The 25,283-nt window shown below is 36.7% G+C and overlaps 1 protein-coding gene across 2 annotated transcripts in view; it reads left to right on the top strand.

The window, feature by feature from the left end:
• The window catches only part of ACTR3 (actin related protein 3), a 58,421-nt gene extending 42,183 nt beyond the window's left edge, over positions 1–16,238 (top strand). For both annotated transcript variants that reach the window (XM_060107153.1, XM_060107154.1), the window contains exons 9-12: positions 9,292–9,384; positions 9,589–9,714; positions 13,040–13,123; positions 15,345–16,238. In XM_060107153.1, coding sequence (XP_059963136.1) covers positions 9,292–9,384; positions 9,589–9,714; positions 13,040–13,123; positions 15,345–15,440 — 399 coding nt within the window. In that variant the 3' untranslated portion in view covers positions 15,441–16,238. The remainder of the gene's footprint in view (positions 1–9,291; positions 9,385–9,588; positions 9,715–13,039; positions 13,124–15,344) is intronic.
• Positions 16,239–25,283: the final 9,045 nt, after the last annotated feature.

Here is a 25,283-nt window from a genome sequence, read left to right as displayed (position 1 = left end):
TGGGTAGAGGTCTGGGGTGTAAGAGAGCTAGATAATAAAGTATAAAGGAAGAGAGTGGTAGGAGATGGATCCAGATAGGTGTTAATGAGAGACTAAAATGCTATGCAAAGGAGTTTACTGGATTCTGTGCTTGTGCAGAAAAGTTCAGCATGGAAATGACACAGATTTATGTATGGTATGGGAAAGGTCACTCTGGTTGCACTGGGTTGGATAGATAGGAACAGAATGAATTGTGTTGGAAACAGGTGAGTTTATTGCAGTTTCCCAGATGAAAAAAGTCAGTAGGTCAATGAGAATGAGAAAGGAGGTGAGAGAAAGAATAGAATCGACATGATTTACCGATTGCTTAGATGTGAGGGGAGTAAGAATATGAAGAATCTGTGATGATTCCCAGGTTTGTAACTTGAGCAACTCAATGTTTTGCCATCACTGAAGTTAGGAAAACGGAAGAAGAAGATAGAAAGGTAGAAAGAGGTGAGTTTACTATGCATCTTTAAAAAAGTTTGAAAATGAACACTTGGGTTCTAAGGGTTTTGAACGGGGCATGTGTCCTGGAGTGAGGTTAGATGTCAAGTCATCACCATATATGGTGCAAAGGAGGAGACTGGCCAGGCAGAGAATGTGGAGTGGGAAGGATGGGGCCTTAGTGCACACTAACACTTTATAGACAGGCAGAGTAAGAGGAGCCTGCAGAGGATACTGAAAAGTACAGAAAGGAAGGAGACAAGCCAAGGGGTTGTGGTGCTGACATTGAGAGAAGTGAATGTTTCAGGGAGGGAGGAGGTTAAATAGTGCCCGTTGCTACAGTGAGGTGGTAGAGGAAATCTGAGAAATACCCATGGGTTTTTAGCATCCAGATTAGTGGTGATCCTAGGGGAGCAGTTTCAATGGAATGGTGTGATAGAGGCAGTGTGTCGTATCAGTGAGAGGTAAAGCTCTGGGAATTGTCAGCTTTGGGCATCGTGAGAGGCAGCAATAAAAGAAAAGCTTAGTGGCTACAGGGAAGTGGTAAGAAGTCAGTTGTAAGAAGGCTGAGGTTAGTTTTATTTTTAAGAGGGGTTACTCCAGGGACAGGTAAGGGGTTAAGTCTGGGTGCAGGAGCATGTGGAGCTGGAAAGGGTTAGAGGAGCAGGCAGATAGCTGAAGAAGTTTATCATCATAGTTCGTAGCTTTAATTATTTTTCATGAACTGGAATCAAGCTCTTGTGTTGGAGAAGGACGCAGACAGAAGGTTGAGGGCTGGGAGAGAATAGTGACTTGGAATCACTCTTGAGGAGAATTGAGAAGGTGACTGTATTTCGAGTCGTGGGGCACCACTGAAATTAGATGCTCAGAGCTTGTAGTCATAGCATGGTGTCGTCCCCGCCCCACCCCACCCGACCAGGCAGTTTTGGGAAAGGAGCAAAGGGCTTTGCCAAGGCAGAGGTTAAAGTGCTGCAGCCCAGAGAAGAGAGGGAATCCGGAAGGCTGAATTACTAAGAGATAGTGAGGGATACCGGCAAGGATTGGAGGTCATGATGAATTGGCATATAGTTGGAAATGGGGAGCAAAGGAGTGAGCAGCAGAAGGACAGGGTACTGTTGTCAGACACGTATGCCGGAGTTCTCAGATTTTAGACAGCACATTTTCTTGGCAGTTCTTTAACTTAAAAAGGATATGTGCGCATGGTTTGGGGAGTCAGATAACACTGACAGTGATGTGCAGAGCACCCACTGGCTCTTACTTAGCCATTACTCTTGGTAATTACTTCCAGATTTCAAAATACAGTGCTTATACTGCTGTTTCTTGATATATCAATGTAAGTAGTTTATCTACTAACCTCCTTTTAGTTGGTTTTGTTTCTAGAACCTCTTTTCTCTTAGCCTATTATGTTATGTTATTGGCTGTTATGTTAAATCAGTAGTATGACAGTATTTATAATATTATACCCGTGAATGTTGTTTGTTTTTGAGGCAGTAATGTAATGTGATTTTTTTTCTCTTAAAATTTAGTTTTTCCTAAATTTTTGCCTCACTTCTTCATTTGTGTCATTTTGTTTGTTCGTATATTCTTTCTTTCATTTATTCATGGACATTGTAGTTAACTACCTGGTTATACCAGGTCTGGAAAGGAACCTGGGGGTGTCCCTATTCCATGTAGAGAATTTTAACAATTTCTTTCTTTATTTTCCACCTAGTATTTTTTTTAATTGAAGTATAGTTGATTTACAATATCTGTTAGTTTCAAGTGTACAGCACAGTGATTCAGTTATTTATATATATATATGCTTTTTTCAGATTCTTTTCCCTCGTAGGTTATTACAAAATGTTGAGTAGTTCCCTGTGCTATAGAGTAGGTCCTTGTTGGTTCTCTATAATAATTTCTTTCCTTATGTAGTTTCTTATACCTTCAATTTCTGGGAATTTCGAAGGTGCTACAGGGTGCTCTGGAAACACTTAGGATGTAAAGTCCCTTTTCTGTCTTCCAAACAGGGTTGGATTATTTTATTGTTTCCTTATCTCCTTTTTTCATCCTTGAGCATTTAGGTTTCCTTGTACTTTCCCTCTGTCATTGTATTGGGGGTTCCAGAGGATGGAGAGAGAGAACCGCATGTAGCTGGAAATCAGGGCAGATTTTCCAGTGGGGCCATGTATATGTGAGTGGCTGAAGTAGAAGTGGACTTAAGGTCACCTGAGTTAAGGAACATAGTTGTTTTGAAGTTGAAATGTTGGAGAGAGATGTTAAAACCCTAAGTTGAGGACAGGAATTAGAGTATTATGGAAGATTCTGAACCAGAGTCTTAGATGAATAGGATCCACAAGATAGATAATAGCATGGAAGATAGGAGATGCCCTGGATTTCAAAATAAGAAGCGTTTACCCCGGATTTCAAAAGAAGAAGCGTTTGAGTGAAATACTCTTTACAGATATCTTTAGCTAACATCTTGACTGTCTTAAAAACCTTGAAACATTAGATATGTAAATAAAATGTGTTTTGGTTGTGTCATATTGCTTAGAAAAGTGATAGTTGTCTGGATGAAAATATATCTTGCTGTTTAAGGTTTCATATATAATTTTTTTATTAATTTAAGTTATCTTTATTGTTTGATATATGAAGTTTTCTTCATTGTTTTTTAAAACTTTGAAACATCTTTTTGTCTCCATAGCTTTTTTCTCTTTGAAATTTCTTCTATGAGAAATCTGTTTTCTTTTCTCTTTTTTAAAGTTAAAAAAATTAGTTATGTATATGCACATTGTTTAAAAGTCCTAGTTGTTTAAATTCTAGCAAAAAGCAGGAGTGCCCTGTATATATTTCCCCAATTTTTTTCTAGAGGTATACTCTTATTAGTTGATTCTCTTGGTGATTGCATCCATAGCTGCAAATAGCTTTGGTTATATTGCAACTTCAAGTTTTTTCAGTTTTAGACATTTTTCTATCAACTTCTAGCTATGGAAGAGGAGGATTGCCTTTTCTTTCCTCCCTTTGTCTCCACCACAGACAGTACCTTTTCATAATCTTTTGTCCCAATAGTTAGATTGTAATTTCAGTTAGGTAAAAACCCAGTGCTTCTATGTTGGTGAACACAAATTTTATTTAGATGTGAGCCATGTAGTTTACCATGAAATATTTTCCTGTCTAGTATTTTGTCTCCCCACAGAGTCATTAATAAGTTGTCCACTTAGTTTTAAAATAATTGTCATTAATTCACTTTGAATCTGTCTTCTCAGCATACTCAGATGCATAGGGGTTTTTCATCAGTTTAATTTTCCAGAGCATCTGATATGTCCCAATCTGAACTTGTTTCCTTCTGCACCTGATAGAGAGTTCACCATCATTCTGGGGATTCCCTTTGCCTCTCTCTTGTGTTAGAGTTAGATCTCTCTTTCCTCTGTCCTGTGTCTTTCCCTTTCTTACTGTCCACTTCTTTATTTTGGTGGAGATCATCTGCCAATAGAGTTCCTGATAAAAAGGGTACATGGGAAATGAAAACTTTAAGACCTTGCATGTCTGAAAATGTATTCATTTTATCTTCACACTTGTTTGGTAGTTTGGGTGTAGAATTCTAGATTGGAAATTATTTTCCTTCAGCTTTTTTTTTTTTTTTTTTTGCGGCACGCGGGCCTCTCACCGCCGCGGAGCACAGGCTCCGGACGCACAGGCTCAGCGGCCATGGCTCACGGGCCCAGCCGCTCCGCGGCACGTGGGATCTTCCCGGACCGGGGCACGAACCCGTGTCCCCTGCATCGGCAGGCGGACCCTCAACCACTGCGCCACCAGGGAAGCCCTCCTTCAGCATTTTGAAGCTACTGCTTGATTGCTTTCTATTATAACTTGAAGTGAAAAACTGCTCTGATTTCTAAACCTTGTATAGGACCTTTTTTTTCCCTTTCCAGATAGATACTTGTAGATCTTCACTTTGTTCCTTAGCATCCTGCTGTGCTATTTTTCTCTTCTAGTTGCTCTTTGTGCTTTTGTTCTGATCTCTAGATGATTTCTCCAACTTTGCCTTCTGAACCCTCTATTGAATTTTTTATTTCTGGTAACATACTTAATTTTCAAGAACTTCCCCTACCTCTGCTTTTTTCTTTTTTGCATTACGCAGGCCTCTCACTGTCGTGCCCTCTCCCGTTGCGGAGCACAGGCTCCGGACTCGCAGGCTCAGCGGCCATGGCTCACGGGCCCAGCCGCTCCGCGGCATGTGGGATCCTCCCGGACAGGGGCACGAACCCATGTCCCCTGAATCGGCAGGCGGACTCCCAACCACTGTGCCACAGGGGAGCCCCCTACCTCTGCTTTTGATACTCCTTTTTTATGCTGCCGTGTACTTGTTTCATGGTTGCATATCTTTTGGCTCTCTGAGGATACTAGTCAGAGGTGTTTTTTTTTTTTTTTTTAAGTTTTCTTCTCTCTGCTTTCTTCCAAGTTGCCTTTCTCTTTGTTTTGGTTCCTATATTTTACATGCTAGAGACTCTAGGGGATCACTCATTTAGAAGAGGGATGCTCAGCCTGTTGGAAATCTCAGCTTTGTGAGTAGGACTTGTTGACTATGGCTTTTTCTTTGGAGGATAGCCCTGTGTGTGTTTCTTCAGATCATTTCAGGGAATCCAGTTCCCAGAGAAGACTCCTGCTTAGAGAGTCAAGGTTGGCAGCCAAGCTGAGGAAGAGGGTTGGTATTTCTGTGTTAGCAGTAGGCTGCATGAGTACCTTCACTGAAAATCCTGCTGCTTTCAGTTGTGTGTAAAGAGTCCTGGCACTCTGCTTTATTCCCTTTAGAGTATAGGTTAACCAGTTTTCTCCTTGGATGATGAGGAGGCATTTGATAGACTTCTTTGGAGGGGATCTGGGGCTTTAACTGCTCCTCAGAGAGACTTCTGCCAGTCTTCCTCCCTGCCCTCCTTCTAACTTAATTTCAGCGCTGACAGGTACAGCTAGTTCTTTGGGGGATTTGTGATACAGCTTGATTCATGGCTTTTCCTACTGATGACTTATTAAGTGTTTTAGGGGGAGTGCATGGTCTTATCCATCTGCTTTTCAGATTCTGTTTTACCAAATTTTGTTGCTGTTTCTTCCTGTTCTCTTCTCTCCATACTTTGGGGATTATGCCTTAAAAAATTCTCTGTATTGGTGCTTTTAAGAGAGAAAGAGCAAGATTAGATACGTGTGTGTTCAGTTCACCACGTTTTCCAAGAATAGACCTGCTTTTTGTATCGTATGAACTGTGTCACTTCCCAAGTTAATTTTAAGATTCTTCTGTAATTTTAGATATTTCTGTCATTTGAAGGATTTGCTCAGTTTTTTTTTTGTTTGTTTGTTTGTTTGTTTTGGTTAGATGAAAGTGTGGGCATTTGAGCTTGATTGAACACTGAAGATAAAATGTGTGAAAGAATAAGGGGATATTTATTATTGAACTGCTAAATTTATCATAAATAGTAGAAAGAACTGTTTTTAGAAGGAATGGGTTTAGCACTTCATTTTTTTTTTTTAAAGGAAATTAAAATATTTTTGACAAACCTCTTTGGGCTACTGTGCTTTAGTTGGGTACATTCCCTATAAATTTTTCAGAAGAGAAAAAAGATATTTCTTCCTTGATAGCTACTTGCAGTAATACTAAGACCTGATCAAGGAGCAGTTACGCAAGACTAATCCTTTCGCTGAAAGTGAAAGAAAAGTCCTAAAGATATTAATAGGGACCCTAGGTTGAGCTTATTAGTATTAAAGTATTTAATAAATCTCCAACACTTTATTGTTAATTTATTCTTTTTTCCTAAATTTATTTAAGAAATATTCATTGCTTTCTTCTTTACTGTATATTATTCTACTCTTTCTCACCTGGGGTTCTGCAGCACAGTAGTCCGTGAGCTTTTTCAAAAGATATTTTTAAATCAGACTCCATTTCCTTCTAAATCAGAATTTCTGTGGGTAGATCCCAGGGTATGTGAATACTTAAAGGTTTATAAGTATTTTCTTTTGTATATTCCTGATTAAAAATTACTGTGAGAAGGGCATACAGGTACGTAGCACAGGAACGAATGACCCTATCCCTGCCTTTTGCTTGCTTATGGTATAGCAGACAAACTGTCTTAAAGGTAGAAAAATAATTACAGGAAGGTTAATCTCATGTGCATGTGTGTGTGTATACATTATTGTTTTAGGTAAATACTGAAGAAATGGCTAACAAAGAACCACGCAGAGAATTTGGAAGTTTTATATCAACAAGTTGATAAGATAACATTTTCAGGATTCCAGTTCTGCTGCTCATTCCAGTTAACCATCAGCTAAGCCATTCCCTGCCTGTAACCTGAGCTTGTCTATAAATGGCATAGGAAGGCGGCAGCCAAGTTGAGCTATATTCTCCCATTTTCCCACAGAATACAATACAGACCACCTCTGACAGATAAAACATTCCCTAATCTGTAGGTTGGGTTCTTGAGATTCAGTATGAGCCACATTTTTATACCCACTGTATATCCCTGTTAGGGTTTCTTAACACTCATCAGCATGTTTCAGAAAATTAGATTTTGACTGCCAGTTTCTTTTCTCTTACTGTGGTAGTAGAGGTCAGTAGAACCTTTGTTAGTGGTAGTTTACTTTATGTAAATTAAAATATTTTCTGTCATTATGCTTCATTACTCATGTAACATTAAATCTCTCCATTGCATGCCCACCCTCTAAATAACTTAAAACTAATTTAAAAAATTGTAAAAAAAATTGACACATGCCTGATAATTATCAGTCAAGTTATGGAATCAGTTTAATGAACAAAGGAATGTTGTCTCTCCCATTAGGACAACCTAATTCTAAAAATGAGAGGCCAAGAGAGCTCATTTTCTAGACAGTATTTTAAATTGTATTCATTTTAATAAAGTACACCTATTTATTTTTGACAAATTAGAGCTAGATTCTGACTTTTTATTTTAATCTAGGAAAAATCCCTTCTAGCATTTCCTTTCCAATTTTAATGACATGGCAACTTACACATATTTTTGAAAAATTTTGGTAAAATGAGATCTTTGTTTCAGAATACAAGTTTAATTCTGAGATCCAGCATTTGAAAACTTTTTTATGTTTTTCTTTTTTGTGGTTCCTCTCAGGAAATATACGGCCTGATTTAGGAGGGCTATAGGCATGCATATAAAAATAAATGATGGGTAAAAAGGAAGCTTTCCCTAATATTGTTTCTCCTTGTATCAGACCTCTTTGTTATATATAAAAATTAAATTTAAAATTATTTATTATCTTTAACCTCATTCCATTTCTGTAATAGTTTAAATTGTCAAACAACTTTCCATCTCAAGCGCACCCATCTAACCAGTCTGTTAAAAAAAAATTCTGAAAAGTGTATTGTATCACGCACATGTTCTTAACCACCCCGAATAAACACATAACTAATATTTTAACATTTTTCATATATTTTTTAATGAAATTAACTACAGAAAGAATACCTTCCTCAGACCCTTTCCTTTCTCTACTTCCTTTTCATCCTTTCTTCCTCCTGAGGTAATCACAGTCATGAATTTAGTGTGTTTCCAGTCTATGTTTTTAAATGTACATGTATCCATAAAAATATATATTTAATAAAATTTGCATATATGGAATCATTCAAGTTTTAAAAAATGAGTGTCACTATTTGGAAATTGTTTATTTTGACTATGAGTATATCATCCTGTGAATAATACAGTTCATTCTTGTTATTTACAGTAGATGTTATATAAAGTTGCTGTAAACACTGAATTAGTGAATGCTGAGCCACTGCTCCTAAGGGAAATGCAGAGTTAGGTTCCTGTGAGGCTCAGGCTACAACATTTTTGTCACTGAAACACGTAACCTTGTTTTATGTGTGTTTCTGTTTAAAGACACATTTTAAAATAGATATTATTGATTTATTAACATTGAGCTCAGGGTCAACAGCACTATGTGATTCGTGCCTAAATGAAACTTATCTAACACTGTATTTTCTCCATAAGGCACATCACAGCCTTCTTGTGCTTTAGGAGCAGCAGACAGTACTTCACACTATCCTTGGGGGTCATTTTAAACAGCAAAATCACCGTCAAAAATGGGAAAACTGTGGCACTAAGAGATCATGAAAAGGATACTTATTTGTAGTATAAAGGCTGAAACAAGAAGGCAGAGCGTTGCCTTGTTCCACCTGAGCTGTGAATGTGAGTCAGTCAGCTCCAGTTTTTGCAGCTCTGCACATGCGCATGTCCATGTGAAAGCACCGCAGATACTGATTTCAGGGTTACAAATAACTTTAGCGAGTAGGCAAATTTGCAGATAACCAAATCCATGAATAATGAGGATTGACGGCACAGCATTTTATTTATTTCATACCCTGCTGGTGGACTTCCGGGTTGTTTTTACTCTTAGAAGCAAAGCTGCTATAATTTTATGCCTTTATGTAATAGCACATGTGTGGGAGTTTCTTTGGGGTTTGTTATAAGAAGTGGAGTTAGTAGTGGTACATTTTAAATTTTATTAGATGTTGCCAAATTGTTCTCGAGAGTGTTTATATCAATGTATATTCTCATCAGCATTGTGAAGTGTTGCACAGATTTTTGCCAGCTCATAGTATATGTTTGGCTTTACATTTTTGCTATTCTGGTGGTTATGAAATGGTATATATGATCATTATTTTAATTTGATTTCCTCTGAAATCTCTGATTTCAGTGTCTTTAATTTGAATCAGAGACCAGAATTTATGGTTTTTAGAAGTCCTTTTATTTTTGAACTGAAAACTTTCTTAATTTTTTATTGTGATATTTAAGTCAGGAGTGGTCTAATCTGTCATATGTCCAATTTACTTTTCAGTTTGCTAATCCAGACTTTACTCAGCCTATCTCAGAAGTTGTAGATGAAGTAATTCAGAATTGTCCTATTGATGTCAGACGTCCTCTCTACAAGGTCAGTATTTACAGCAAAATTCTTATTCTAGGTCATACTTTTAAAAACTTCTTTGTTTTCTCTGTTGGTGAATGTAAATTTAAAAACGCCTCTCTTCAAAGGGGTATAGTAGGATTTTAGTACTGTTTCTTGTATCTTTAAACTTTTTCTTCTTTCTCTTACATAAAAGTTGTATTTATTTATTTATTTTGTCCACTAATACAGAATATCGTCCTCTCTGGAGGTTCAACCATGTTCAGGGACTTCGGACGTCGCTTGCAAAGAGATTTGAAAAGAACTGTAGATGCCAGGCTGAAATTAAGTGAGGAATTGAGTGGTGGTAGATTGAAGGTTGGTTTTCTCCGTTATTGGTGGGAAGGTTGAGGGTGCCTTGATTATTATATTGGGAATGCAAAATGTCTGCCAACTTTCTTTTATTTAGAAAGGTAAGAGGAACCTGAGGTATTCTAATGGAAAGTGGTTAATTTTATAGATTCATATTCATGATATTCTCAGTCATTCCATTCCTCTAGGATATTACCTACATTTCTGGAAAATATTCTTGGTTATAGCCATGAGAGAGATTTTTTTGATATCTGTCTCAAACAGGTAATTTATATATAGTAGTTTCCTTGCATATTCCAGCGATAATATTCTTTATGGGTCCACAGAATTTTAAATACCTTTTACAGCAGGACAGCAAAGCAGAGTTGAGAGAGAGAGAGGCTATTGTGTGGTCAAGCCTGCTTTCACAGACTCTAGCCTCTAGCCTCTCCCATAGCAGCCTCATAGTGTGAAATCAAATTTGTGGTTCAGCAAAACAACCTTTCTATTACATGTCCTGTAATTTTGGGCTTGCTGGCAAAAAGGTCAGAATTAGCCTTAAATTCTCAGATGACTGCTTTATGTATTTATAAGACAAATTTTCAGTAAATTTTGTTTCATTTTCGTTAAATGTGGGATATTGAAGCAAAACATTGATTCAGAGGATATGTTGCTAAGTAAAACACATTTTATTCAACTTGGAAAACTACCAAGAATGAGGGCTCCATCTGAGACTACCGCAGTCACTCAAAATTACTTAAGAGTAAACTACAACACTCTTGTATTGCTGCTTGTTGAGAAATTGCATGACAGCTGACTGTTTTCAGCCCCTAAATTTTGATTATCTTAAACTTATCCCTTGGAGTACAGTACAAAGTAGTTGTTTAGTTTGTAATGACTCATTACAGATACATGAAATGACGAAATGCTGTTTTTGAACACAATATTTCAATAAAGTAAAAATGTTTAAACTATTTTTAAGCTTGTATATGTCTAAGTAAGACATGAGAGATTTTTTTCCCTCAGTGATGTCAGCACTATGCTGACGTATCTAATTTTACAGGAAAAACCTGTATACAAGAGTACTCTCCTTCTCTTTTATTTTACTCAGTAGTCATTTGTATAGATCTTCATAACATCCTTATGTATTTGTATTTAAATCTGGCTTTACTTCTTGTCAATCCAATTTTAAATGGCAGCCAAACAGCTTTTTTTTTAAACAAAAAAAGCCAGATATTTTTATGGCATGTAAGTTTAAAAATGTTTTATTTTGACATAATTTCATGCTTTAAAAAACTTGGCAAAATCTAGTAGAAGATTCCTATACATTGTTCTCCTAGATTCCACAAATTTTAGCATTTTATACTCGTGTTATTATTCTGTTTTTATAAATATATGTCTATATGCAAATACACACATATACCTTTTACTGAACTATTTGAGAATGAGTTGCAGATATGATGGCCCATTACCCCTAAATATTCTAGTGTATATTTCCTAAAAATAGACCATTACAGTTATCAACAAAATTAACCTTGATACACAATATTTTATCTAGTTATAGACCTGATTCAAATTTCTCCCATTATTGTTCTTTATAGCAAAAGGAAAAAAATACATTAATTTTTTTTCCTGGTCTAGGATTCAATCCAGGATCACATGTTTGAATTAGGTATCATTTCCCTTGAATCTGGAAAAAGTACTTGTGTTTTTTATCTTTTATAACCTTTATTTTTGAAGAGTACAGGCAACTTATTTTGCAGAATCTTTCTCAGTTTGGGGTTGTCTGATGTTTCGTTATGATTAGGTTCAGATTTTGCATTTTTGGCAGTAATACCGCAGAAGTGATGTTGTATTCTTTTTAGTGCATTGTATCACTAGACACATGATATGATTTGTCCCATATGCTAACTTTGATCACCTGGTTAAGTGTCTGTCAGGTTCCTCTATTATAAAGTTATTTTTTCCTTTATATTTAATAAGAATCTTATGGGCAGATACTTTCAGACTATGTAACTATCCTGATTTTCATCAAACTCTCACCTACTGGTTTTAATATCCATTTTTCTTTCCTAAAATAGTTATTACTGTGGTAGCAGCCAAATAGTATTTTGCAAATTCTGTCATTTCTTCTGTGTTTTATAGTCTCATTTTACTGTAAGGAAGAGTATTTCCTTCCACCTCGTTCATTCATTCATTAAGTAATATCTACGAACTCGTGATTTCTCAGTTATTCTATAGGCTGTATTATTAATACCATTGTGATACAATATCAACATATCATTATACTATTATTAATTTTGATGCTCAAATTTTCTCAGATTTGGCCAGTAGGAATCATTCAAAGGTGGTTTTTGTTCCTTTTGTTGTGGCCCCAGTATTCTTCAGGTACTTCCTTACTTTCTGGAACAGCAAGATACTGCAGGTTCATCTTGTACTTTCTCTTCTCCAGTCTTGTAATCAGCCATTTTGTTTCAACGCACCCTTGTTCCTTTTAGTGGAGAATGCTATTAAGAAACAAAGTTTTATGCTATACATAAAATAGATAAGCAAAAAGGATTTACTGTATAGCATGGGGAACTATATTCAATGTCTTATAATAACCTCTAATGGAAAATAATCTGAAAAAAATATATATATGAATCACTTTGCTGTACACCTGAAACTAACACAATATTGTAAATCAACTGTACTTCAATTAAAAAAAAAAAAAGAAACCAAAATTTGGACACTAGGTATATTCATTGCTACTGAGGGGTCACTGCTTCTAGGCCTCTTTGGCAGTCATAGCTAGGATGTGTGTGAGTATCCATCTATATCTAGTTGGCTCTATATAAATTAAAAACTATGGATTCATACTGATAATGCAAGTTCCAGAACACCATAAGGTTCATTATAGCCTTCTACCTTCCCATATTTGTAATGTTCTTCCCTGACAGTAAGAAACCTGGCTTCTGTTTTCTATAATACATTTGTTTGTGCTCAATCCTGGAGTACATATATAGTAGTTTCAGAATTACTAATCCATACCACTGTGAGAAATAGACCCACTAACTGGAGTTCAGTGTTTGCTTAGTTTTTATCTTAAGCCTGAGGACATAGCCATAATATTGTGTTCACAGGTTACCTGGGTTAGTTCCTTTCCCTCACTTCAGTGTGGTTATGTTTTTTAAAAAATAATAAAATTAGCTTAATTTGTTTTTGTTGTATTCTGTTTTGCCGTGTGTACCCCTCCCCCTGCATCTTTTAAAGTTTTATTTACTTATTTTTGAGTATGTACATCTAAGGTTAAATGATACAGAAATTGTTGTATGAATTTACCATTGAACTGATCTTACTATGTCTTTTATAGCCAAAACCTATTGATGTACAAGTCATTACACACCATATGCAGCGATATGCAGTTTGGTTTGGAGGATCCATGCTGGCTTCCACAGTAAGTGAGATGAAACTTACTTTAAAATTTGATTTTTTTTTTTTTTTAAAGAAGATTTGGGGGGGAGGAGTTTATTAATTAATTAATTTATTTTTGCTGTGTTGGGTCTTCGTTTCTGTGCGAGGGCTTCCCCTAGTTGTGGCAGGTGGGGACCACTCTTCATCACGGTGAGCGGGCCTCTCACTATCACAGCCTCTCGTTGCGGAGCACAAGCTCCAGACGTGCAGGCTCAGTAGTTGTGGCTCACGGGCCTAGTTGCTCCGCGGCATGTGGGATCTTCCTGGACTGGGGCACGAACCCGTGTCCCCTGCATTGGCAGGCAGATTCTCAACCACTGTGCCACTAGGGAAGCCCAAAATTTGATTTTTTTTTAAGATAAAAGAATTTATCAGTACCTATATAAATTTAAAAGAACAAGAGGAATTTCTTAAATTTTTATATAATATTGTACAGGGAAGTTATTGAATAGAAGTGTACACAGTATTTTAAAAAGTGGAATTCATTTGGATTTATTTTTTGATTTTGTTTGTTTGTTTGTTTGTTTTTTTAGAGTGAGCCTTTAAAGTTTTAAAATTTATCTGTAGGGAAAAATCTTTTAACCCTGTGGTAATACAGATATCAGAAGGTCATTGTTTTTTCTGTGCAAATATTTAAAAGCATTAAGAGTTATGTTTCATCACATAGGAAGTATTATGTTCTAAACTAAATAAAGGGAATTACTAAGATCCCTCTCCCCAAACTAAAACATCTAAAAACCCCTTTAAAAGATATTTTAACATTGTTAGTTAGCCTACTAAATAATGGTGCTTTATCATGTAGTATTAAATCAAATGTAAGAACTTTTATCTGAATTATTGAAAACTATACAACCTTGGATTGAAAACCATTTAAAAATAAGAGGTGAAAGTTATTTTCTTCCTTAATTTGAATTGTCTTCAGTTGTGCCGTATAACCTAGTTGAGTGTGTAACTTTGCCCTTTGAGAACCCTCCTGCACTGCGGGTGGGAATGTAAAGTGATACAGCCACTATGGAGAACAGTATGGAGGTTCCTTAAAAAACTAAAAATAGAGCTACCATGTGACCCAGCAATCCCACTACTGGGCATATACCCCAAGAGAACCGTAATTCAAAAGGACACAGTGTTCATTGCAGCACTGTTTACAATAGCCAGGACATGGAAGCAACCTAAGTGTCCATTGACAGATGAATGGATAAAGAAGATGTGGCACGTATATACCATGGACTATTACTCAGCCATAAAAGAGAACGAAACTGAGTTATTTGTAATGAGGTGGATGGACCTAGAGTCTGTCATACAGAGCGAAATAAGTCAGAAAAGAGAAAAACAAATACCAGATGCTAACGCACATATATGGAATCTAAAAAAAATGGTACTGATGAACCTAGTGGCAAAGCAAGAATAAAGATGCAAAAGTAGAGAACAGACTTGAGGACACAGAGGGGGAAGGGGAAGGTGAGGTGAAATGAGAGAGTGGCATGGACATATATACACTACCAACTGTAAAATGGATGGCTAGTGGGAAGCTGCTGCATAGCACAGGGAGATCAGCTCAGTGCTTTGTGACCACCTAGAGGGGTGGGATAGGGATGGTGGGAGGGAGAATCAAGAGGGAAGAGATATGGGAACATATGTATATGTATAGCTGATTCACTTTGTTATACAGCAGAAGCTAACACACCATTGTAAAGCAATTATACTCCAATAAAGATATATAAAAGAAAAAAAAAACTTTGCCCTTTGAGAAATAGGATGACAGAGCATGGAACAGTCTGTCCATACCAGACCACGAGTGAGGAAAACAGGTTAATCCAGAAGTTTTTGTAGCATGACTAGGGGTAGTTTATCTGTAATTTAGATTAATGCTGCTGCTTTTCTTGATTCACTGTACAATGCGAGAAAGCCTCAACAGAATGGTCTGAGCATTTGAGATTCAACCTTCCATTCCTCAGAATTTCAAAATCCCAGGAGAAACAGGTGTTGAGGAGGGGGATGGAGGAACTCGAGTTAAATGCACCTTTTCAGTTTTGGTTATAGACTTAAAGCTGATTTTGAGTCATGGTTGATAGAATTTCTAAGCTTTGTTCAAGTACCATGAATGGACTGATAATAAACATTTTAGATTTAACAAATCTATTTTAAAGCATGTGGAAAAGTGGTAAATTTTTGACCTTTACAAAAATATATGCTTTTATTTGCAGCCTGAGTTCTACCAAGTATGCCACACCAAAAAGGATTATGAAGAAATTGGACCTAGCATTTGTCGTCACAATCCAGTGTTTGGAGTCATGTCGTAAAATTGGCTTCATAGTTATTGGGGTTAGGGAGGTGGGGAAGAAATAATCTTTCGGATTACCTGTTTTGTCTGGATGGCTGGTTTTGAGGTTGTAAACCTGACTTGAACTAATAAGACCAAACATAATTATACAGGAATATTTTAATAAGTATATCAACATGCGAATGTAGAGGAGAGCCAAAATGATTAAGTGTTTTTCTTTAGATTGAATATTTGAATCTTACGTGCAACAAAAAGAAGTGGGTTTTAGTTCTTTCTGTGCCCTGCTATTTTGTATATTATTGAATTATCCAAGATTTGATGGGATTTATCGGTATGTAGATAGCTCTATAATGCTTGAATTGTACACTCTGAAGTGTGCAATGCAAGAGCTTGTTTATATTTCATACTTTTTATACTTTGAGGAAAAAAAGTCAAAGAAAAACTAGTATTTGAGGGAAAAAAAGTGACCAAGTAAAGGATAAATACAAAAAATAGCCTGTGAGACTTGGCATACACACACACTCATGGGATTCCAGTTATTAGGAAGTGCTTCCGTACCCTATGCCCCCAATGGTTTTCTTTGCAAGTGCTTTTGGAACTAAGAAGCTAGTATCTTGGATTAACTGATGCCTGCTAGTGCTTTCTGATTACTCGCATTCTGTTTCTCACTTTAAAGGAAAAGTAAAGACAAGACTGTTGGACCAGTATTGCAGTTCTGCAGTGTCATTTCTTATTAAAAAAATGAATAATTTGATTACCCAAATTGGTATATTTAAAGCCTAACACCATTCTAATAAAGGCACAAATTTCTTTTTAATACTTGTTTCAAGCTCTTTAATCTCTTTATAAGTTAACTAATAAATCTATTTTCTTCAAACCTCTGCAGTAGTTCTTTAAAAATCACAACAGTTGGTTAGCAAGCTGACTTTTTTATGTGCTCTAAACAAATAATTGTGAACTTTTAATATGTTGAGTGCTTTCATTTTGATAACTGGATCTCCATTTGATATTTTCATTTGTATAACTCATTTGCAGTCTGAAAGTTTTTTTAGTGCCAGTCCCTGACATATCATGGAAAGTTAATTTTCATTGCATTTTAAAATATCTGGATCATGAAGAACAAGTGATGAAAATAAATTAAAACTGAATTACCTTTTCTGTTTTTTTTTTAGAAGCAGTGTCATTCTACTTTGTGTTTATATATTTACATACTTTTTTATTTCTGTTGAGATAGTAGGATTCATTGAAATCTCTATAATGTATATGGTAGAAAATTTCTTATGAACTTGAAATTTTACGTTATTTATAGAAGACTAAAATGGGAGATGTTTTATAGGCTTTTAGAACTTAAGCAGTAATACCAGTGAGCACTTGAACTTCATTATCCGTGAAAATAACACACAGGGTTAATATATATACCTCTGTCCAAAAGTTGAAGAACAATTTAATTGTGTTTGTTTTTAATATAAAGATAGAATTGGGGAATAAACTTTAGTTGTTATTTAGAGTGAATCTGGACATCTAAAATTGTATTAATCATTTATGTGACTCTTAACCCTTTGAGTGGGGGAGTCAGGAACATACTGTGTGTCTTGTACTGGTGATAGTATCAGGGCCACAGGTCTTCTTTTACTTGAAAAAGTATTTCATGAATGTTGTAAAAAAATCTGTTCGAACAGTACCAAAGAGTACATAGTGAAAGTAGATTTCTTTCCTACACTAGCCTGTCTCATTTTCTCATCATTACACTGTTAGAATGTCTTACGTGTCCTTGTAATTTTCTGTGCATATAGAAATGACTATAGCTCCCTTATTTAACACAAATAGGAGCTTACTATGTATGCTGTTGTGCACTTTGCTTTTTCAAAGATCTTTTTTTTTTTTGGCGGTACGCGGGCCTCTCACTGTTGTGGCCTCTCCCATTGCGGAGCACAGGCTCCGGACGCGCAGGCTCAGCGGCCATGGCTCACAGGCCCAGCCGCTCCGCGGTATGTGGGATCTTCCCGGACCGGGGCAGGAACCCGCGTCCCCTGCATGGGCAGGCGGACTCTCAACCGCTGCGCCACCAGGGAAGCCCTCAAAGATCTTTTGATACAGAACTAAATTGATAAGCATTGAAGAATCCATCCTCCGGGCCCAACAAAGTATTATTAGTATTGTCATAAATGTCTTCTCCGTCTAGGATGGTTGAATAGTAAATCAGCAAGCTTGAAAGACATGTTTACAAAGCTGCAGATCACAGTCTCATGCGTACTTTAATAAAGATGTTCTTAACTATTCGATATGAAAATGTGAAGGTCAGAAATTCTGCTTTAAGCTTAAACTTATTTGGGGAAACAGGAAGACTCTAAACTTTCCTGTATGTTTCCGGATGTATAATGTGATAGAAACAGTGCTATTTATTTCTTTACATCTCTCCTGTCATTATATATCATTTCTTCTCTATATAGCGCCTTTGGTTATATATGTGTAGAGGTTGGCCAAGTGAATTAAAATCTGTAACACTGATTTGATGTCAGACTGCACGAGCGTGCTACATTGGAAGAACACTAGACTGAGGCCAGAGGTTGAAATTTTATTCTGGTTCTACAAATTGATAATACAATTCCTCCAACTTTTTTTGTTGTTATTGTTAAAACATGAAAAATATATTTGTATAATCATGGACATATTGTTTGAACTTTCTGGACCTGAATTCAATTTATAATATACACATAGTAGTGTTACCTGGATTTAACAGTGCAGTTTTTATGAGTTGTGAGACTATAACCTAGCCTTTTCAATTAATTCATTTGTGGTAGTAAAGATGTTATCGAAGGTCTCCTTTCTGATAGGCAGGGCTTTGATCAATTGGGAAATATTAATGGACAGAAGTAAAAGAGATGATGGCTATCTAACTTGATGCCTACTCTTTAGTAAGTACAGCTTCACCCTTAAACATTAGTAAATGGTGTAGACTGCAAGTTATCACCCTCTTCATTCGGGTCCCTCAATACCAAACCAACTTTAACAGATGGAAATAAATTGTTCCTGCAGTTTCTAGAAGTATCTTCAGAAATAATAAAATGAACTATAGGGATAGTAGGCTATTATGTTCTTTATTCTTAATTTCTAGAGAAGTCCTAGAGAATATATCTATATAAATAGAAACTTTATTCTTTCAGATAACCCTAAAGGTGGTACCAGAGTACTTGTAACAATATTGAGGAAATTATTTGTCATGTAAAAAGCTTATTTGTATCATTGTAGAGAGTGCTGTTGTTTCTTTAAATGCTGGACTGATCTGTCAGTAATAAAGTCCAGTGTATTTCTGATTTTCTTGCCAGCCCAGCTCTGACTCCTGTGACCCTGTATTCCCTGTTGTTTTATAATTCATCATCAATAGACTTGAGTACCTTGGATAGCCCTATGCAGTCTCATCTTTTAATTGTTAGCACCCAAAATCCCAACTTAGGTTAAATGGGCACTAAATATATTAGCTAACATACTCAAAAACCAAAATATGTGCAAACTCTAGGGGTGAAACATTCTCCCATTCATATTGGAATCCTGTGTTTTAGAACATATTTCCGTGTAATACCACTTAGTCTGTATAGTTGACCAAGGACAGAGTTGTTGGTGAGAAGTTATAAAGAACTTTCACAGCAAGTTCTGAAAATAAGTACTTTATTTTTGTAATTAGGTCCATACCACACCTAAATTGACCTTAAGCAAGAATGTCTAGATTCTGCTTGTGAGTATGGAAAGTTTTTAGACTTCAGTGGAAAAGGATTTCTGTTACTCATTGTTAATAACTCCTTAATACTGTAACATGTTCATCCCTCTTCCACATAATTTGTTTTTCAGCATACTGAAACTTTATAACCTGCTTGGTCCTGATAAAATCTTAACAAAAACAAGTTAAAATCTGTGGTTGTCTTTGGTATTCTCCATGCTATAACCCAGTTTAACTGATGCATTTGGGACCTGGAGTTGAAATGAAATAACACCTACTGGAATTCAGAATTGCATTAACATTGCTCCAGTGGTCACAGGAACAGAACAAAAAAGAAAAAATGGAAATGAATGATTTGGAAAAAATGGCAACTTGGGGGGAAAAAACCTGAAAGAAGAAAATAAGGAAATTAAAAATTAGGAAGAAGAAAGGTATTTTTCTGTTACTTTGATTTAGCAAATAATTATTCTTTACTGTTTTCCAGTGTTCCTTCACTTTTGGTGACTTCTATATATTACATTAAAACTAAAATGCTGAGTCAAAATAGTTTGTTTTATTCAAACACTACAACTCATTTATATTACCTATATAGTGCATCAAGTCTGGGGCTTCTAATCCCAGAGGCGTTTCTTGACTACATAGTATGGTTCAAGCACTGCATGAACATGAATAAAACATTACGTCCTGAGCTTAGACGCTAATGCATTAGTAAGGATGCTCTCAGAGGAATGAGGAATATTTTGCCCAGAGTTTTAAGAGACCTCATCCTAGCTTAGAATTTCTTTTCATAAAGATGGTGGTGGTGGTAATACTGGTTTTTAGGAAAAAGTAACTCAGCTAGGTAAAAGTGAAAGTTATAAAGTGTGGCTACGGTTTAAAATTACTATTTTGTGTGCGCCTGAAATTATTTTTGATAAATGTTACCCAATAATAGTCAAAGTAATTGCACAGTAGGGTCTGTCTTATTCATTTGGTATTTTTAGTGCCTTACATATTTCCTGGCACCTTGTAGTGGTTAGGTAAATGTGTTCGATAGATGAGTGAATAAAATCCATTTTTCACTTTGAAATTAAAACTTTGAATTACTTGAGTATACAACTTTTTTCCTTTAAAATTATCTGTATCAGAAAACTAAGGCTGAATTTTTGCCTTAAAAACAAAACAGTTAAATTTTACATAAAACAGTGGGGAATTATTTAAGTGATCATACATTTTCTGAAGTAGGTCTTCAATAATTCCTTAACTAGGTCTTTGATCATTTTGAAATCTCCACGGTGTAAATAAATGGCCAATGTCTCTACATCATAGCATTGTACAAGGCTAACTGAAATGCCCTGAAATGTTTTGTAACATTCAGTGTCAACAGTAGAAACACTACTGATTCCTAGCTCTGGTTTTTTATTGATCAATTTTGATTCTTTTGTCCAAATCCCATTTTAAACCAGTTAATTTAGAGGTGATGACTTCAAAATTGCCTCCATTTTCAATGAATAAGAGTCAGTGTTGTGGTAGATTGTTAATCTCTTGGAGGTTTATTAGAAAGTCGATACTGGGATTAGAACCATACATTCTTTCTCTTACTGGACGTACATGGTATCTTTCCCAAGCAAATGCTTAAGAATCCACTGTTTAGAGGGCTGGGCAACAAGAAAATCTGAGACTTGTGTTTTGGTGCCATAATGCTCGGCTGGGATGTCATGTACATTCATGAGATGATGGAAGTACTTCACAGGGCAGTTTCTACTGTATTACTACTGGTCTTTCCTGAGACCTGGAAAGAAGAATAAGATTTTGGTAGATGGAGAATAGGTGGGGAAGATGTTTTGGTTATGGAAGCAACGGCCTGTGTGACCGTTAGTAGCTGGGGAGGGTCAGCATGTTGTGAATGTGGACAGGTTTGAAGAGTGGGGCGTAAGATGGGAAGATGTTTGCCACCCTCAGACACTGAGAGACTTGAAAATCGATGCCTTTAAGGTTGAGATCACACACGCACACGATGGACATCAGTAACACTGGAATTTTCAGAGTTTGGTCTTGTTCAACTCACATTTTACAGATGAGGGAACACACACTGTGAGGCCACTTAAGTACGTAGTGGCTGAATAGGACTCATTGGTGATGATTGTTTTTATGTTTTGTTTATACCGAACAGCATATGGTTTATTAATTTTTTTTTTCAAAATTTATTTGGCAGCATTGCTTAGCCTCTCAGACCCATCCTGTTGGGAGAGCTCACACCAGCATTATTGTGCTAGATGCTGCTGACGAGAGGGAGGTATCAAATGACCTAAATATATGTCTACCAAGTTACACATGATGCCCGTAGTTACCAGGCTGAAGGGCTGAATGAATAGCAGGAGCCTAACACTCAGCAAGTCTATTCGAGGCCGAATTGGACGTTATGAGGCAATGATGTTTAAAAAGAAAGGAAGTAAAGGACACTTCGATACAGAACCACCATTGGAACCTTAAACTGTCCTGATCCAGGCCAAGTGGCATATTTGAGCTCTTACACATTTTGGCCATGTGTCTCTAAATTCGTGCTAAATTTATGTACCATATTTCCGCTCTCACTGGTGCTGAAATTTAAATGTGTTAGTGGTGTAACTGGATTTTTGCGAATTAGAAAGTACCTCAACTGGTTTTAAAAACTGGGAAAGCGTTTTTAGGCTACAAGTACAAGTGAAGTTTGTGATCATGTTATGAAATACAATTCTTGGCATGTGGGAAGTGCTCAAATATTTCTTGAAAAAATGATCTGGATCAAAAAGGACTTGTGGAAATAGTATTTTTGATCCTGCCACTGTTTTGATTCAGTAATTAAAAAGAATACGATGCAGGCAGGGTGATGTCTGTTTTAAAAATAGGTCACATATTTGGCCCAAATTAAAATTCTATTTACACATCCATTTATAGCTGTCTTTAACTTCATCCCTTGCAAGATAGGCCATTGAAAAAGTGGTGCAACCCTTAATATGTATGTATATTTTAATAACTTCAGGATCAAGGGTCTGCTAATGAGCTCACGTTTGGATTACATTTGAGTTGTATGTCTGAATTCACCTGCCACTGATACATCTCAAAAGAAGTACGTTTATTTGATCTGAGCAGTACTGTCTTTTCCTATTTCTCTTTCTTCACCTTTATAAAATGGAAGTTGCAACTCTGGACATTATTCCTTAGGGCACTGGAAGGATGAATTAAATGGTTTTAAGTACTCTTCCCCCCCACCCCCCCACCCCCCGCAAGGAGAAAAACACGGCTTCTTAAACCCCAAGTAGAAGACTGTTCAATCGTTAGCATTTTAGTATTCTTGACTTTTTCAGACATTTAACAAGAGATGGAAGGAGTGGGGTGGCTTTTGAGTTTAGTCTCTCAATCCATCCACTAGATGTCTCTCTTTTCTCCATTCATAAATGAATATATTTCAATTAGATTTGCTATCAACACTTTGGAGCTGGGTTAGAGGAACAACACGTTTCACTTTCCCATTTAAAGGATGCCATCTTCAGCAACATACCTTTGACTTCAGTAAAAATGAAATGTTCCTTAGGCTGTTTCAGTAATGCACAGTGTGATTTATTCTGCAGTATCAGTTTAACGTTCTATATGCTAAATACTGTTCAAGATGCAGGAGCATTATAGCAAAACAGAAATGGTGTTCTTTTCTGAGACTTTAAGGGTAGGCTTTGTACAGTTTCTCTTTAGTGATGTAGATCATTGGAAAGATGCCAAGTTAATTGCAAAGTCAACAAAGAAATCGATAAGATCAGTTTCATCTCAAGTTACAAAGACATGATTTGATAATTGTCTTTAATTCATGCAGATTTGCGACACCCATCAACTTAAGTTCCACATTTGTCTAAGGTTAATATATAAAAGGTAAACGAAGGTTTCTTACCCAGAAAAAAGTTCAGAACTACGTCCATTTTGCAACATGTGATCAGGAGCTCCTTGAGTGGTGTGTTTTACATATCAAACTGAACCTTAGGTGACAGCATGGATTGGTTTGGCCAGTTGTTCTTTGTATTTTAGCATAGAATTAACCATAGGTGTCCTGATCCTGAGATACCTGAGCTTTGGCTTCGGAGAGGGTTGTGATTTCAGTTTTATATTCCAGAGTGTTATTTATTCAGGATATATATACCCTCTTCTGTTCTATAATTTAAATTGGTTATTTCCCACAGAAAATCTCAACTTTTTTTTTTAACTGACCGAAGTCATAAAATTGTAACAAGAACCGAGAAGTTATGGTGTTCTGAGACTAGGGCTTGTGTACTCTGCGTCACCTACATTCTTGGCTAGATCATTTCCCATTCCCAAGCAGCTTTCCTGCTTGGGCCCTTTATATTCTCAACATGAGCAACAGTAGCAGAAGGAAGTGATTAAAGTTCCTTAAGTAAGTGGCCTTGGGCCATTTTAGCCTAAGTAGCAAAGAAATGAAATGAAGTTACACTTTATCAAAGAAGCAAGCATTTTTGTTTCCTCTATGTGCTGTTACATTGTCCTAGAGATGCCTCATAAAACCTGCCAAGTGGCCTCAAATACCACAAGCCTAAAGCTAACTCTTAAAAGAGTCACCTTTAAGAATGTCTCCCCCTCCCCCTCCCCTCTTATCCTTGGGTAGGATAAGACAGAAGAAAAGGCTGATTACTGTTCCCATTCATAAAACGAGCAAGGTCTGAAAGATGCCAGTTTCAAAGTATATAACTCCCATGAGCAGGATTTTCACAGGCTAATCCGAGTCATAGCCGCCTATTTCCTTCGAGAGTTCCTTTTGTAGGTTCAACGTTGCTGAATGGATTCGTATAGAAATCCCGTTCAATGATTGTTTCTTCCAGCTGAGGAAGAATGGCCTCCCTTCAGTTTTGCAAGTGGGGAGGTCTTTGGGTTGTTGAAGAGCTCCCTGACCTACCGCGTGCCTCGACCTAATCTTCGTTTTGCTTGGGCTTGGTGTGCCGTTTTGGTGAACTTGAAATATTGCTATTTCTTGATAATCAAATTCAGTCCAAAGAATCTTTTTGAGCCTCCATCACGTAGGAGGCACTGTGCTAGGACCTTGGTGGGGACACAGGGCACTTTGCTGTTACAGCTTAACTTGGAGACAACCCTGAACATCACTAACGAAATGCAGCACCGTGTGTGTTTCAGGCTGTAATGGGGGCGAGAAAGCAAAAACTAGCTCAGACTGAGAAAATATAAATCTGCATTGCCCTTCATGAGGCACAGATAAAGCCAGCTGCACAGTTAACAGGAAACAGTATTTCTCCCATGGACATGCTGCAGCTGTAGTGTGTCATAACAACTCTCTTCGAGGGACTGCTGCTTTCTGAGAAACTTTGTTTTCTAAATATCACAGACTATCAGAAATTTTGCTATTTGAAATTGTATCAGTAAGATGAAATATCTCCCTTTTATGTAATTTGCTTTGATACAAAAGTTGCCTTAGCTTGCAAATGAGCGACAGAGCTTCAAATAAGGGTTTGGGAACACAGCACTGAACATACCAACTTTTGTTTCCAAGGATACAGAACCCTAGGTCCAATTTGTCGTCCAAACCTGATGTTCAGCCCTTTACACAGTGCCCTGCCTTGCTCTGAGCCTATCACAATGTTGATTTCTTTAAATTTCACCCTTCCACCCAAATTGGTAGTTTCCACATTTCCTCCAAGTGCAGTACATGTGCAGGTACTTTCATAGCAATGGATATTGTCAGACTACTGTTGACTTTGTCAGACGATTGGTTTGCTTCTGGAAGCCTTAGGCTGATTGGGCTAGGACAGATGTCCACTTTGACATTCTCAGTTTAGCATTAAATCTATGTGTAATGTATTTACATAATACATACGTTGCATATATCCATGTATCCTGTTTTTTCACTTTTAATGGTTTTGTGTGGAGATAATTTTTCTTCCACAAAGTAATCTCTTCCTGGAGGGTGGCGTCTGTGCTTAAAATCCCCTCTGATGTTTTTTTTTCGGTGTCTTGACCAGCATTGTGCATACAGTAGATGTTCAATAAACACTTTCCACAAAGAAGCTTCACATCTTAGCTATTTCTTTGAGGCTTTCTCCAAGTTTGAAACCTAACAGATTGTGGTATCCTCTTCCTCACAATTCTACCTCTGCTTCATTAAAGTGCAAGTTA

Source organism: Mesoplodon densirostris, chromosome 8 (assembly GCF_025265405.1).
Source record: "Mesoplodon densirostris isolate mMesDen1 chromosome 8, mMesDen1 primary haplotype, whole genome shotgun sequence".
Taxonomy (NCBI): Eukaryota; Metazoa; Chordata; class Mammalia; order Artiodactyla; family Ziphiidae; genus Mesoplodon; species Mesoplodon densirostris.
The sequence above is the reverse complement of the archived record's forward strand: the minus strand, read 5'-3'. Positions and strand labels throughout refer to the sequence as shown.